The 16,983-nt window shown below is 40.5% G+C and overlaps 1 protein-coding gene across 2 annotated transcripts in view; it reads right to left on the bottom strand.

Moving 5' to 3' along the window:
* CRLF3 (cytokine receptor like factor 3) overlaps positions 1-14,617 on the bottom strand; it is a 30,238-nt gene extending 15,621 nt beyond the window's left edge. Inside the window, exons 1-2 of one of the 2 annotated variants that reach the window (XM_007423493.4) lie at positions 14,410-14,617; positions 3,913-4,120 (exon numbers count right to left, since the gene is read on the bottom strand). In XM_007423493.4, the coding sequence (XP_007423555.1) occupies positions 3,913-4,120; positions 14,410-14,526 (325 nt within the window). In that variant the 5' untranslated portion in view covers positions 14,527-14,617. Of the gene's footprint in view, positions 1-3,912; positions 4,121-6,184; positions 6,253-14,409 lie in introns of those variants that run through there. The other variant, XM_088138213.1, reaches the window with a different exon arrangement.
* Positions 14,618-16,983: the final 2,366 nt, after the last annotated feature.

Raw genomic sequence — 16,983 nt, forward strand, 5'->3', positions numbered from 1 at the left:
GGAGTCCACAGCATCACAGCAAAGGACAACGGATCCACAGGCTACTGTGACATTCACTTCTTCTCTGCAGACATTTGTCCAAAGTGTTTACTTACAGATACATTAACAACCTCTGAGGTCCAAATGCTAGAGATCATCAGATAAACTCTCACCCCAGTGGGCTTTACTGGCAGTTGGCTTTTTAGGGCATTTGGAGAACTCTGTTGGAAGGTTGCAGAAGTAAGGGCCAGTGAACAAAGTATACAATTCTGTGACTCAATGGGCTCATACATGTGGTTACCAACTTCTTCCCCCCTACAGAACCTGTGTCAATGTTTTACCCCTACATCTCTCTCTACACTGCTTGATGTAGCTGAAGGGAAGGAAAAGGAAGAACATGCCAGTGTCTTCTGATGTCCTCTGCCTTGCATATTAAGGTTGAGAAGCAGGCTGAGAGGCAATCCACAATTTTCATGTCCATCTGCTAAACTATCAAGCTTAGGAAGCTGCTGCTCAACATTCAAAAGCCAGAGGCTTATCAGCAACTTCTTCATTATTTCCTTCTATCTTCCACCACCATTTTCCAAACAATTCAGGAGGATTGGAGAATGAGGAAGAATACAGGGTACGTTACAATGATATCTTGGCATAATGAGACAAAAAATAAATGCATGCACATTCTCCACTGGAATCAGAATTAAATCAGGAATTTTCCGCTTCATTCAAATGGAGAAATGATGGCTACTAGCTTGGAAAAAAGAAAACCAGTAAATTAACTTCAAATTATTGATCTGATATACTGGTTTGTCCCAAAGTTGATATCCATGGTTTCCTTAGCTGAGTTAAAATGAGAACTATAGTTAATTAAAGGCTGCTTGATTGTCTGGATTATATTGTGAAAGAAAGAGGAAATGCCTACCTTTGAAAGCAAAAAAAAAAAAACCCTTCTTGTTCTGAGTGCGGCCTTTTAAACAAAACTGTGACAATTCAACTGTAGTCACACATACACTGACAAATCTATATAAAAGGAGAAGAAAGGTTAGCCTCTGATGTATGTACAGTAGGGCAAAAAAGTATTTAGTCAGCCACCAATTGTGCAAGTTCTCCCACTTAAAAAGATGAGAGAGGCCTGTAATTTTCATCATAGGTATACCTCAACTATGAGAGACAAAATGGGGGAAAAAATCCAGAAAATCACATTGTCTGATTTTTAAAGAATTTATTTGCAAATCATGGTGGAAAATAAGTATTTGGTCACCTACAAACAAGCAAGATGTCTGGCTCTCACAGACCTGTAACTACTTCTTTAAGAGGCTCCTCTGTCCTCCACTCATTACCTGTAGTAATGGCACCTGTTTGACCTTGTTATCAGTATAAAAGACACCTGTCCACAACCTCAAACAGTCACACTCCAAACTCCACTATGGCCAAGACCAAAGAGCTGTCGAAGGACACCGGAAACAAAATTGTAGACCTGCACCAGGCTGGGAAGACTGAATCTGCAATAGGCAAGCAGCTTGGTGTGAAGAAATCAACTGTGGGAGCAATAATTAGAAAATGGAAGACATACAAGACCACTGATAATCAATCTCCCTTGATCTGGGGCTCCATGCAAGATCTCACCCCGTGGGGTCAAAATGATCACAAGAATGGTGAGCAAAAATCCCAGAACCACATGGGGGGACCTAGTGAATGACCTGCAGAGAGCTGGGACCAAAGTAACAAAGGCTACTATCAGTAACACACTACGTCGCCAGGGACTCAAATCCTGCAGTGCCAGATGTGTCCCCCTGCTTAAGTCAGTACATGTTCAGGCCCGTCTGAAGTTTGCTAGAGAGCATTTGGATGATCCAGAACTGGATTGGGAGAATGTCATATGGTCAGATAAAACCAAAGTAGAATGTTTTGGTCTAAACTCAACTCGTTGTGTTTGGAGGAGAGAGAATGCTGAGTTGCATCCAAAGAACACCATACCTACTGTGAAGCATGGGGGTGGAAACATCATGCTTTGGGGCTGTTTTTCTGCAAAGGGACCAGGACGACTGATCCGTGTAAAGAAAAGAATGAATGGGGCCATGTATCGTGAGATTTTGAGTGAACACCTCCTTCCATCAGCAAGGGCATTGAAGATGAAACGTGGCTGGGTCTTTCAGCATGACAATGATCCCAAACACACCGCCCAGGCAACGAAGGAGTGGCTTCATAAGAAGCATTTCAAGGTCCTGGAGTGGCCTAGCCAGTCTCCAGATCTCAACCCCATGGAAAGGAACCCCTTTGGAGGGAGTTGAAAGTCCGTGTTGCCCAGCGACAGCCCCAAAACATCACTGCTCTAGAGGAGATCTGCATGGAGGAATGGGCCAAAATACCAGCAACAGTGTGTGAAAACCTTGTGAAGACTTACAGAAAACGTTTGACCTCTGTCATTGCCAACAAAGGATATATAACAAAGTATTGAGATGAACTTTTGATATTGACCAAATACTTATTTTCCACCATGATTTGCAAATAAATTCTTTAAAAATCAGACAATGTGATTTTCTGGATTTTCCCCCCCATTTTGTCTCTCATAGTTGAGGTATACCTATGATGAAAATTACAGGCCTCTCTCATCTTTTTAAGTGGGAGAACTTGCACAATTGGTGGCTGACTAAATACTTTTTTGCCCCACTGTAAGTTACTCTGGAGCTCCTATAGAAAAGGGAGGATATACAGGCAGTCCTCAACTTATGAACATAATAGGGCCTAGAAAATTTGTCGTTAAGTGGTGCTATGCAAGATATGTGACACAATCTCCTTATGCTCAGTATTCTCTGCCCTTCATCCCTGTGGGTGGGTGAAGGAGGAAATGAGCAAGGAAATGGTGACTAGGATGACATCAAAGCTTGTTTAATTAAGTACTATTGTGGTCTTGCAGGAAAAAGCCTACGAGGAGCAATGACAAGCAGTTGCAAGACTGTTGACAGCTCTGGGTTACATATTCCACCCTTGTCCCAGTTCTGTTCATGGAAATTCTTATATTTCTATTCAACAGACAAAAAAGTCTACAGATATGTTTAATTTGCTTTTTGGATTAAGATATCCTGAGTCTGAATTCTCAGTATATTGGTAGCTGTGGTGATTTCCTACGCATCTAGCAAATTGTTCCTAAACTTATCTCACTGCACTAAAAATGAACATATTGGAAGAACAGTAGGATTCACCCATTATGTGAAGCCATAAAATACTTTAGTTTTGATTTATATAAACCAAGGTACTGTGGCCTTTAAAACCTCCTGATGTGTGTAAACATGCTCAGACATTATGCTTTTACAACAAACCATAATACATAGACCAGCCAATGTGTGTATAGATGGGAAAAGAGAAGAAAGAGAAATGCATCAACAGGTCCTTCCTCTTGATCAACAATACATGTACCATCTGTAATCTGTTTCTGTTCAATGGTAGCATGAATGTGCTCTATATGCATACTCATTCTATAAATAATTATCTATTTGTTTGATTTATGCACTGCCTTTCCTACAAAAGCTCAAAGTGGCATTCACAGCACTCTCTCCTTTATTTTTTTCCACAGCAATAGTGAGGAAGGATCAATTAAATTAAATTATACCAACTGGCCCAATTTTACCCAGCAAGCTTTTACGCCTCAGGATGGACTTGAAATTGGGTCTTCCCAGTCCTAGTCCAATCACTTATTTATTTGTTCGAAGTATAACCCACCCTGAGTGTCCAAGCAATTCTTAAACATACCTCATCACATGTAGAAGCATTATGCAGAAAGGACCAGTTTAGTTCTCTAGACACACATGGAGTGTCTTTGGGAGACAGGTGGAACTACCAAGTACAGTAGTTTCCCAGATGCTTTCAGTGGCCATAAGGTTCACGGAAATCCCCTATGGTCCCAAAATAAAACATTTTAAAGGTAGATTCTCCTACCTTCCCGGACAAGTTCATTGGCTGTCCCAACTCCTTGTTCTATGAGCTTCTGGCACTCATCCAATGGCTTGATACTTTCCTGTTCGATGCCATCCACTTCCTGGAGCAAGGAGATCAGTCGTTCATCCAGCAACTTCTTCAAAGTCCCTTTTAAGTCACTGAAATGCTGTTCCAGCACTTCCCTGGTTTGTGCAGCACTGTTTTTGATCTGAAGGGAGACAAAAGAAACCACCAGAACGGCCTTGAGCGAGGTTGGCTAAAAGCAGAAGGCTCTGATCACGCTGAATTTGCTAGCGGGAAGTCTGCTAAGTCTGCTTGATCTTACAAGCCTCAGAAAAACTGTAGTCAAGTCAGGTGAATTAAAACATCTCGGACTGAATGAATTTGCTTCACCACATGGCCTCACAAAGTAACTGAAGAATATCAGATTCTTCCAAAAATGCAGCACTCCCACAAAGCAAAACAAAAGTCTGAAACAAAGAAAAGCATTTTGCAGAGTATTCCTAGACAGGTTTTTGTAAGTTTCTTTTTCCTGATTCCTAAAACTGCCTCCTTATTTATCACATAAAGATATTCACGATTATGCAGCAAGCTTAACATAGGAAACTCCAAACCAAACAGTGCCTAGCCTTGCTGTAAGCCACCATTTTCAAGGCACAAGGATTGGATTCATGCCTTAAGCTAGAACCAAATGAACCACATGATGTGTGAATTCAGTCATAAAATTAAGGCCCTTTGAATATATACAATTTACACCAGCCAAACTATACTTAGGATTGCAAAGTATATCAGCTTGCAGAAGTTGCTGAAATTATATTCTTGGGCTAAAAACTGGTTACATTATATATTTCTGAAGGACTCACAGAACCACTCAGCATGACAGCCACCAAATTACAGCCTGCAAACCAAAAACAATAATTAAATCTGCACTCTAAGCACCAGCAACAAGGTCCCCAAACTAAATGGCTTCCTCTCCCAAAGCTGGGGGACAATGAATAAGACCTCTCAGACTTGAAACAGAATAAACCAAAGTGAAGAAATAGTTGGGCACAAGACATTCTCATCCATTCCACAAAGGACCAATAGCGCCACTTGAATTTCCTCCATGGCTAGAGTCATGTGGAATGCTAAGCCATGGTTTACTGAAACAAGCCACAGAGCTTAATACAACCTAAGTCTGGAACTAGGCAGTTTGTAGCATTTCAGATGTTGTTGAACTGCAACTCCCAACATCCCTCACCACTGGCCTTACTGGCTAGGGTTGTTCTAAGATGCAATTTATCAACTTCTGTAGTGCCATTGATTGAGTAACCATGCACTAAGCTATAAATCATGGTTTACAAATCACTACAGCTGTTATTTGCATTGCAAAAAAACCCCTCCAAATGAATCACATTCTGGATTGGCATGATGCCTGATTCTAGACGTTTCTCTTCTCAATATAACCTCAGTTCAAGGGGAAAAAAGATAACACAGATTAAGAAATAGCAGGAAATGAATGACAGTATGCTTAATTTATTCCAAGCAGACACTTTAATTTCAAAACAGGTATTCTGAAATAATTTTTCACCATTGTTTGGAAAAGGCCTTCCAGAAAGAATGTTCATCCTTAAGTCAGTTCCAGGCTCCCACATGTCCTTTTATATCCAGTCTAGCAAGGCCATGTTCCCACGGCATACTAAGCCACAGGAAAGGGTTATCACACACGGCTCATTGACCAAAGTTAGCCTTGAACTCAGTACAAGTGCAATTTCAGAAGAAATCAGAACTGGAACCTCCAAGGTAGCAATGCTTTAAAGTCTAACTTCTGCAAAACCAAACTAGACCACTTTCAAACTCAAGTTAACCTCCAAATCTAATTAATGAACTACACTCAGCTGGGGAAGGGAAGAGAAAGATTGTGGCATAAGCATCCGCCTTCACTCTTTCCTGTGGCATAGATCTGATGCCAACACAACCTAAAAGTAAGAAAACAGAGTTCATAGCACATATATCTGAAGGCGACTCAGCTTTAATTCCTTTTTTCCAGCTATTTATCTATAGACCTGCTATAATGTGGTAAGAAAAGGCCATGGTACAGAAAGAATATAGAGTAAGCAACTTTTCTTAGCAAGTAACTGCATTTGGAACTTCAGGAGCACGTTGTGACTGCTGTCACAAAATGCCTGCAAGGATGAGTGTTCCAAGCCTCAGAACACTGATTGCAACTGCAAAGGTTTCTTCCCACTGACTGTTCTAGGTACCCAGAATGTTTTGTCGCATCTCAACCTACTTTTGCCATTTTATCTGGGCAGTCACTCATCATTCCTCTCCACCTCAGAGTATGCCTAGAGGATCTATCTCGGGCTCTGAATAAAAGAAAAAAGAACATACTGGAATGTAATAATGTGCCCTGCAACCTGCAAACTTTTCATGTATCTGGTTTTTAATTAAGAGAATCTAAAACAAAGTCAGATAGTGTGCAGAATCTGATGCATACAAAGACCATAATGGCACCATAAGGTTTAGTCAAATTTTTAAAATTTTAATTAGGAAGGAAATCAGTTGTGAACAGTTACAAGGGGGAAAACACTTATCATAATGAAAAGCTGCAACAAAGTTAGCCAGAAGTAGCTTCTTGATCTCTTTAAATACTAACAAACAACACAGGATGCTTTACTTTGGTCAGGTTATGTAAAGCTGACTTCCTCTTTATGTCGCATTTGTAGGACTTTGTAGTCCCTGTGCAGTTAGTTTTGTTATTTCAATTCTTCATGACCAAAAGAAGGAAGTATATGCCCATGTACATAAAAAAAAAACACAGAGGTGGCAGGAAAGATGAAATAATTATGTTCTCTTTTTTTTAGCTCTTTTAAGTCTTGAACATGAGGCTATGAAATGGATGCTGGGAAGGGTGGAAATTATATCTGAAAGACCTGGTGGAGAGCCCTGGAAGACTGGATGGTGACCTAGATATAAGAGTTCTGGATTACATGAATGTAATTCTTCACACTGTGGTGGATAAATACAGCATCATATAAGAAAAGCTATACTATGGTGATGCATGACAGTAGCATAGCACTAGTGTCACTGCATTCTGTAAGAGTGGGACAGAAAAGTACAGTTATGTTTCCTTTCTAATTGCTATCAATTCCTTTCCCATTGCCACAAAACATTAGCAGAAGATTTCAGAGCATGAACAAGTTGTTATCGGAGCAGGCATGAGGATACAGGAGTCAATTGCAATGAACTGGACTGCAATGCAGAGACAGGGTTAAAGTTAATGGAGGAACAGCAACCAAAGTTCTGCTAGCAACTGATCAGGACCTTATTGAACTACAACATTATTACCATCTGAAGACCTATGTATCTATTCAGGTACATGTTCTTCATGATTAAGAACAGGATGCCAATTTGCATCAGGGAAAACACTCTTTGCAAGTAGCCAGAATTGAGACCAGATAAGATTTATAAACAGTCTAACATCCTCAGGGTTACTCAGATTTTTCACCTTCTGCTTACGTTGCTTTAGTCTGCAAGTGACTGACAGAAGTTACACATTGGTCAATAGGTTGGTGAAAGTAAGGAAGATAAAAATCCCTGAGTCAAGACTGACTCCGGGTGATTTCACATACACATCCATCTAGTTTTTGTGGCAACAGTATAGAAGTGATTTGTTTGCCATTGTTTTTTTCTTGGATTTTTTTTTAACCTCCTGGTCTACCTACAGCCCTGAAATTCCCAGTGGTTTCCCATCCAAGTATTAACCTGTCTGATAGAAAATATTATATGGTATTTACTTTTGTAGACTGATTTGCTAGGATTGGAAGGATATGCTCACACCTATTTCCAAATGCAAACAGAATCTTATTACTAAAATGTAATGTAGTCATGGTTACATGACTATAGGAAACTATCTTTCTCTTACAGTGACTGGAAGCAGATGGGAGATGCCAGGAATTGAACTGAGGCTATCTGCAGGCACAACATGCACTCTGAAACTGATCTTTGAATAGAAGTAATTGTCCTTCTGTAATGTTCTACAGCACAAAACAGAATGGGCTCATTAGCCCAGGGATGAGACTTACTAAAATTTGTTTATTAAATCAGCCTTCCCCAGTCTGGTGTCCTCAGTATGTACTGGGGCTACAACTGCCAGCAAGTATAGCCAATCTATTTCCTAAAAATTAAGGCAGATTTTTTTTTTTTTTTTACAAAGAAACTGACACTGTATTTCCCTCCCCTTAGAAAGATCAGCATGGAAGCACGTAGCAAAGTCCATGATATATGACTTTGAAACTATATGACAACCAAATTGTACAGTTGCCCTCTCCTAGATCACAACATCTTCATATGTCACTGAACAAAGAATACTTTCTATTTTTCTCACCTCTGAAACAGTGCAGATCACAAAGGCTGTCAGAAGAGCAATTTGCCCTGAAGTTCATACCAGAACACTACTACAGTACATAGAACACGAGAACCCCTCTCTCTATTCTGGATTCAATCAGTACATTTTGCATTTTGAAAAAGTATCATGAGTACAACCACAAAATTACTGTAGTGGAGAAGGGGGGAAGCACAACTAATCATAAAATGGTTGCTGTTGGATGTGCAGCCAGCCAGAAGGACTCCACTTGCTAACCTCTGTTTTGTACATAGAACATCAGGAAGACAGACAGAGACAGAGACAGAGACACAGAGACACAGAGAGAGAGAGAGAGAGAGAGAGAGAGAGAGAGAGAGAGAGAGAAATCTGGTTCACACATTTACTTACTGTTATGGTTAAGATCTGAACTGGGGTGGGGAAACTCAGGTTCAAGTCCACCCAAAGCCATGGAAGTTTGCTCCAATCATTTTCTCTTAGACCAACCGTACTGATTGTTACAGGGATAAAACAAAGGGAGATACCCATGTATGCTACCTGAGTACCTGAAGAAATGGCAGGATACAAATCTAACTAATTAGTGTAATTTATGGTATATACAGTCAGGTCCAGAAATATTGGGACATCGACACAATTCTAACATCTTTGGCTCTATACACCACCACAATGGATTTGGAATGAAACAAACACAATGTGCGTTAACTGCAGACTGTCAGCTTTAATTTGAGGGTATGTACATCCAACTCAGATGAACGGTGTAGGAATTACAACAATTTGCATATGTGCCTCCCACTTGTTAAGGGACCAAAAGTAATGGGACAGAATAATAATCATGCATCAAACTTTCCCTTTTTAATACTTGGTTGCAAATCCATTGCAGTCAATCACAGCCTGAAGTCTGGAACGCATAGACATCACCAGACGCTGGGTTTCATCCCTGGTGATGTTCTGCCAGGCCTCTACTGCAACTGTCTTCAGTTCCTGCTTGTTCTTGGGGCATTTTCCCTTCAGTTTTGTCTTCAGCAAGTGAAATGCATGCTCAATGGGATTAAGGTCAGGTGATTGACTTGGCCATTGCATAACATTCCACTTCTGTCCCTTCAAAAACTCTTTGGTTGCTTTTGCAGTATGCTTTGGGTCATTGTCCATCTGTACTGTGAAGCGCCGTCCAATGAGTTCTGCAGCATTTGGCTGAATGTGAGCAGATAATATTGCCCGAAACACTGCAGAATTCATCCTGCTGCTTTTGTCAGCAGTCACATCATCAATAAATACAAGAGAACCAGTTCCATTGGCAGCCATACATGCCCACACTATGACACTACCACCACCATGCTTCACTGATGAGGTGGCATGCTTAGGATCATGAGCAGTTCCTTTCCTTCTCCATACTCTTCTCTTCCCATCACTCTGGTACAAGTTGATCTTGGTCTCATCTGTCCCTAGGATGTTGTTCCAGAACTGTGAAGGCGTTTTTAGATGTCGTTTGGCAAACTCTAATCTGGCCTTCCTGTTTTTGAGGCTCACCAATGGTTTACATCTTGTGGTGAACCCTCTGTATTCACTCTGGTGAAGTCTTCTTTTGATTGTTGACTTTGACACACATACACCTACCTCCTAGAGAGTGTTCTTGATCTGGCCAACTGTTGTGAAGGGTGTTTTCTTCACCAGGGAACGAATTCTTCGGTCATCCACCACAGTTGTTTTCCGTTATCTCCCGGGTCTTTTGGTGTTGCTGAGCTCACCGGTGCATTCCTTCTTTTTGAGAATGTTCCAAACAGTTGTTTTGGCCACGCCTAATGTTCTTGCTATCTCTCTGATGGGTTTGTTTTGTTTCTTCAGCCTAATGATGGCTTGCTTCACTGATAGTGACAGCTCTTTGGATCTCATCTTGAGAGTTGACAGCAACAGATTCCACATGCAAATAGCACACTTGAAATGAACTCTGGGACTTTTATCTGCACATTGTAATTGGGGTACTGAGGGGATATTACACACCTGGCCATGGAACAGCTGAGAAGCCAATTGTCCTATTACTTTTGGTCCCTTACCAAGTGGGAGGCACATATGCAAACTGTTGTAATTCCTACACCGTTCACCTGAGTTGGATGTACATACCCTCAAATTAAAGCTGACAGTCTGCAGTTAACGCACATTGTGTTTGTTTCATTCCAAATCCATTGTGGTGGTGTATAGAGCCAAAGATGTTAGAATTGTGTCGATGTCCCAATATTTCTGGACCTGACTGTATGTCCCATCTATCCTCTGAAAGTTCAAGGCAGCCATCATAAAGAAGGGCATCATCAACTTTTATCCTCTCAACAACCACCTTATGAATAGGTTGGAGTAGTCCTTGCTTACCAACTGCCTTGTTTAGCGACTGTTTGAAGTTACAATGATGTAAAAAAAAAAAAACAGCTTTGCAACCAATCCTTGAATTTATAACCATTGCAGCATCCCACAGTCACATGATTGCCATTCAAACATTTTGCAACTGGCGTGCATTTATGACCATTGCAGCATCCTGTGGTCATGTGATTGCAATTTGCATTTTTCCCAACCAGCTTGTGACAAGCAGAGTTAATGGAGAATGCAGAAGTAAAATCATAAGTTGCAGTCACATGTTTTGCTTAACGACCATGGTGACTCACTTAATGACCAAATGGGAAGTGACACTGCAAATCTATCATGGTTATGTGATTTTCTGCTTAGCAACTGTGGTGCTTAGCGATGGAGTTGCCAGTCCTAATTGCCACTAAGTGAGGACTACCTGCATACATTATCTCTCATCCCAAAATCACCCCATCAGCTCCATAACTGAGTGGGGATGTGTACCTGGATCTCTCTGATCCTAGTGTTCACCTATTGAACTAAACAATTACTTAGCCTAGTTTACTGAACTGAATCAGCACATTTTGCATTTTGAACATACAACATTCTTAGCCATAAATGAGAGTTTGAAAACTCATATAGCAGAGTTCATATAACATTTTCCACACGGTTAGGCTAAGAAGTTAGGAAAGATAGTTTTGAAATTTAACACAGAGGAAGAGACAGTCAATCTAACAAAAGACAGAATTTAGAAAAGCACATCACTGGGTTGAAACTCATAAACTGACATTTAGTTTTTAAAAAATGTAAATCTTGCACTTTAGGCATTAAAAAACAGATATATATGATGTGTTTGGTTCACAGGCAGTTGATATGAAAAAAAAAACTTGGGCTTCAACTGAATATGAGTCAGCAGTGTGATGCAGTTGTTTAAAAAAGGCATATGTGGTCTTAGAAGCACTGGTTAAGGAAATAATAATTTCACTGTATTCTGTGTTAATTAGGCTGCATTTAGAACACCGGGCACAACGTTTTAAGGACAGCGAGAGCTGGAATGCATTCATAGTCAAGCAACTAGGATACTGAGTGTCTGGAAAGCAAGCTCTAAGAAGAACAATGGAAGTAGCTGAATATATTTATCCTGGAAACGAGAAGATGATGGGGGGAATATTGTAGCAATTTATAAATATCCGAAGGATATCACAGAAGACGGAGCTGAGGCCAGACAAGAACCTATCAGTAAAAATTATAGGAAAGCAGATTTCAGCTAAATTTTAGAAAAAAAATACTAACAGTGACATCCATAGGCAGAACAGATTATTCAAAGAACTAATAGGCTCTGTTTCATTGGAGATATTTATGATGAAGCTGAACAGCCATGTCAAGGGAACTCAGAAGCATCAGTCACACTGCAGATGCTCTGCGTGGCAGAAGACTGCTAATTTCAAGGCTCCTTCCAACTCCATGATGCAGAGCAGAGGGAGAGAAGGAAAGCATTCATTTCTCTTGAAACACCAGCCACCATTTATTTATTTATTTGTTTGTTTGTTTGTTTTTCAAATTTAGTCACTGCCCACCTCACTCAAGAGTGACTCTGGGCAGTTTACAATAGAACAACAAAAATATTAATAAAAATACAATAAAAATACAATAAAAAAGCATGTTCATACATAAATAATGTCTCTAGTTATCTCTCTTCCTTCCCCAAATTGGCAGCCACCTATCATGCTATTTGAGCTACCCTATCCATCTGGCCTTCCTAAGAACTGCAATTTTAAGAATGGATATTTTCCTCCCATCTCCTTATATAATTTTATATAATTTTAATGCCTTTTAGTTTGTAACGTCTAAATATGGAAACTGGTACCTTACACGGACATTTGAATTTTGACCAAAGAATGGAGTAAAACAGACTTTAAATAAATAATATTATACAGATTTCCATGGTTCAATGCCAAACAGGGAATAACATAAGAATATATGATACCCTTTGACTGTTTAATGAATGTATTAATAAACATGTAAGGAATGCTTATGATGATAGAGGTATCTTGGCTAGGGGTAGGAAAGTGTGTGTAGTTTTGAACATAGACTATGCCATGTTATTGACTAAGAACATGAATGATCATAGCAAATGTCAAATTCATGCATCACAGAGTCAGATCTGTGATGCACGGATCTCAACATTAATACTGAAGACTAACGAAGTTGTGTTTGACAGTGAAAATAAAGGGAAGTATTGCAAGTTATACATATATGTTCAAAAATCAGACCAAGTGGACAGTTTGTGTACCTTGCTAATATGTGTACTAAATATGAGAAAATGGAAGGAGAAATTTTAAAAATCTACCATGGAAATCTTGGTAGAAAGGCAGTGGGTTGTATGTGGTTTGTTCTACAGAATGTCAAAAGAAGAAAAAGCGGCTTTTATATGCTTCTGTCAGTTCTGTTTTATGGCAGTGAAAATTGGTTATGTCAGGATAAACACAAAAGTAAATTGGAAGCAGTGGGAATGGGTTACTTAACAAGCGTGCCCTGAAACAAGAAGAAATAGGGTCAAGAAAGAATGAATGATAGGGCACTGAATGAATGTGGATTGAATACAAAATAAGTGACCACCTGAAAAAGCACCCTGAGGTGGTTTCATCAGACAGAATGAATGAAAATCAAATTGTAAAACAAATATATGAAGGAAATGTAAATTTTTTGAGAGTAAGGGGGAGACCGAGAAAGCCTTGGTTAATGTGAGCAGTTTTAAGAACTTCTTAAAAAATATGTGTTTACTGTGTTGCCTGATGAGTGTTGGAGAATCTGAAAGCGTATACATACAGTATTTTGTAACATGAGTTAACCCTAATAAAGGAATCATCCTAATAAAAAATATGGAATGTATAACAACCAATTTGCATTTTTCTCTTCATAAACTGCTTCGATCACATCTGGAAGTCACATCACAATAAAAAAACCAATATAAAAGTAATTTATTTCAAAATATAAATGCAAATATAAACTAACTACAGAGAACAAGGGGCCCAGTATTGCCAACTTCAGTGGAGATTGTTGTTCCTCACCGCTTTCTGCTTCGTTCAATATTACCTCCTTGCATCATTCATTCTGCAATGCTCCTTCACACAAATTTACCTAAAGGCTTTCCAGTCCTTGCAAGTTCTCATTACAACCCACGAATAAAAGCGAGGGTATATTGCAATATTAGGATGAGGCAACAGAAACTGGAGCTAACACTGTTTCTTTAGGTCGTATTATTTCTTGCCAACATTATAGCAATAGTTTATCTACTGTAACATTTCTGCATTCCCATCCCACTCCTCTGGACCCAAACATGCTTCAACTTATAACAGACGACAGTCCACTTTCTGGGATTATACTGCACTGTATTTCTCTTTCTGTGTCAGGCTGGAAGCAGCCACTGCACGGAGAAAAGAAGCAAGACTTAGATAAGCTCTCAAGGGAAATTCTATCTGCAAACTAGCTCTTAAAGAAATAGAACGGACGAGGCAAGGGAATTACGCTTTATATTTCGCTAAAGGGTGACTGCCGAGCCACCCCGGCATTATTTTTCCAGGGGGGAATCTAAAGCTGCACTCGGATCGAGTAAAATACCGCAGCGCTTGCAAACTGAACAGGGAACACGCATCGCTTTCTATTTCCAGCTAGCAATCACAGCTTAGAGGAGACCAAGACACTGCAGAAGGGTTCCCCGCACATCCGCTCTCCCCACCCCCACCGCTGCAGGATGATTCTACAGACGGGCGCCGGCGGAATCACGCCCGCACCGTTACCTGCTGGCGAGCCAGGTGCAGTCCTTTTAGGCGTTGCTGCAGCTCACGGCGGTAGGTACGCGCCGCCTCGATGCTCTCGTGCGCTTCCTGCAACAACGCCTCCGTCTCGAGCTCCATTTCCCTCGATTACAACGCACTGCCAGTCGGCAACGAGAGCGGCAGGCCCCACCACCCGGCCAAGCCCACTACTGGCAGTAGCTTCACATCCGGAAGCGAAGAACATCCGGGCTTCTCAATCGTGGGCGGACAGGAAAAAGGGCGGAGTCTCCAAGGTTCGCCACTCTTTGAAGTGGACGTAACACGCGCTATAAATTCGTATTTGTATTTTTTTCGGAATTATCACTGTTTCCAATGGCCTGACTCTGAAGTAAGATTGAAGATTATAATCCTCTTCATAGCTGTTTTGTTTTCTGCTTTTAACAGAAGCGACGTAGTTAACTCCCTCAAAAAGGACTTTAAAAAAATCCAAATCTATGGTGGATGGGCAGGCATGTGTTAAAAGAATAGGGTCATGATTCCGAGAAACTATCTCACGAGTCAATTATTTAAAGAAATACTTGATAGTTGCTCTTCCTCACTAGAGACTTGCAGCATCCACCCACCCATTGTGGAGGCAATATTAAAGCTGGCCTCTATACTGTTATATCGGCATAGAAAGGGATGCTAGGGACAGTATAAATCACTAGCTTTCAATAATTACTGTAAAACAATTATTGTAAATACAAGTCTAAGCATAGGCTTCTCAGCTAGCCATGATGATGCCAAAATGATAAAAAGCATCCTGTGAAGTCACAAAGCTATGCTGTTCCATACTTGTGAGTAGCTGTTGACTTGTGAATCAACAAAGCAAGGACTTTTGGGGATAAAAGGGGTTCTTGAAGCCCACCCACTCTTTGAGTTGTCTTTGGATCCAGACTTGGCAGGTTCCATCCCTCTAGTTAGTGCCTGGCAGCCTAGTTGAGGATGAGGGTAGGCGTGGATGAGTGTGTGTGCGCATGTGAGAAAGAGCAAATGTACATTGTAGCCAGTAAAGTTTTGCTGTTACTTTAAATTCACTGGGTCTCCGTGTATCCCAAAGAACCTGTTTGTGCCTCAGTGTTCCGTTGAAAGTGATTTGTGTGTGTCCCTAATTACTTCCCACCTGTTGCCCAGGGCTGTGTGCCTTGTCTGCTCTCTGGAAAACCCAAGTAGAAAGCAAGGGGGGCTTATAAGATCCGCACACCTCAACTGGCTGTGTGTGAGTGAGTGACCATAAGCCAAACCTGGGAGCGCTTATAACATTTTTTATTGGTGTCAGAAGTATGCAGGTATGTAAGGGGAGGAGTTTGGGTCAGAATGCTGCAACACACATTACAGTAGATCCAGGGGATCTAAAATTATGTGCTTCAGTGGGGCTCTACGTATTTATTGATAAGGAAATTTCACTTAAGTCAGTTGCTATGTTTATATGCCATGCTGAACTACAAACCTTTGTCAGAATGCTATCTGATCCCCCTCCTGTAAGGTCAGTTTATGATGTACAGGTAGTCCACAGGTTAAGAATGCCCAGTTACTGATGACTCATAGTTAAGAATGAAGCCTACTGTAGCAAAATTCAAGTTAAATACACAATGGTTCAAATTCATTATCCAATACTACTTATACAGTATTATGCAATAATACTGTTCTGGCTTACATACAAATTTTACTTAAAGACAGACCTTGGGAATGGAACTCATTCTTAAACTGGGGACTACCTGTATTGTTCATGGGGTCATGAAGAGTCGGACATCACTTAACAAGTGAACAACAACAAACCTGTACTGTGGTCTTTATTCAGAATAAAACAGGCAGCTAAGGGGAGGGAGGTAAGGAAAGGTGATAGGAAGATGAGGATGGATAGGCTGGTGTGCAAGCCATGAGATGGAGGAGGGTAGAGATGGCATAACATGTTCCAGCCTTGTGCTATTCAACCCATAAAAATAATTCCAGGATCCTATTTGCAAAGGGTTAATGTCATGAATGATGATTTGTACATGGCATAAGCATGAGGAAAAGCAGAGAAATAAAAAGAAGCAAGCAAACTGATAATCCTGGAGGGAGAGGAGGCATGTGTCCCAAAACAAGTAAAATATTTCAGGTTTTGTTTCTACTGAACTGCAGCCATTCCAAAAGATAGGAACACAACTTGAAACAAACAACAACAAAATGTTTGGCTTGTATGTTGGATTATATTCCATTTTTTATTCAGGAGCTCAAGATGAGTTATATAGAGTCACTGGATTTGGGTGGACAAAAAACTTTATTATAATAATACTACAGAGGAGCTAATTCTGGCTGCACAAGACCAAGCCTTAAGAACAAATGCATATAAAGCCAGAATTGAGAAGACAGCAACAGACAGCAAATGCCGCCTCTGCAAAGAAGCTGAAGAAACAGAGGACCATCTAGTTAGCTGCTGCAAGAAGATGGCACAGACTGACTACAAACAACAGCATGACAAAGTAGCAACAATGGTGCACAGGAATATCTGCAAGAAATACCATTTGCCTGCAAGCAAGAACTAGTGGGACCACAAAACAGACAAAGTAATAG

The sequence above is a fragment of the Python bivittatus genome, unplaced genomic scaffold, assembly GCF_059951505.1.
Source record: "Python bivittatus isolate LINGU-HERP-01145 unplaced genomic scaffold, Pbiv_v1 ctg000220_np1212, whole genome shotgun sequence".
In the NCBI taxonomy this organism is placed as follows: Eukaryota; Metazoa; Chordata; class Lepidosauria; order Squamata; family Pythonidae; genus Python; species Python bivittatus.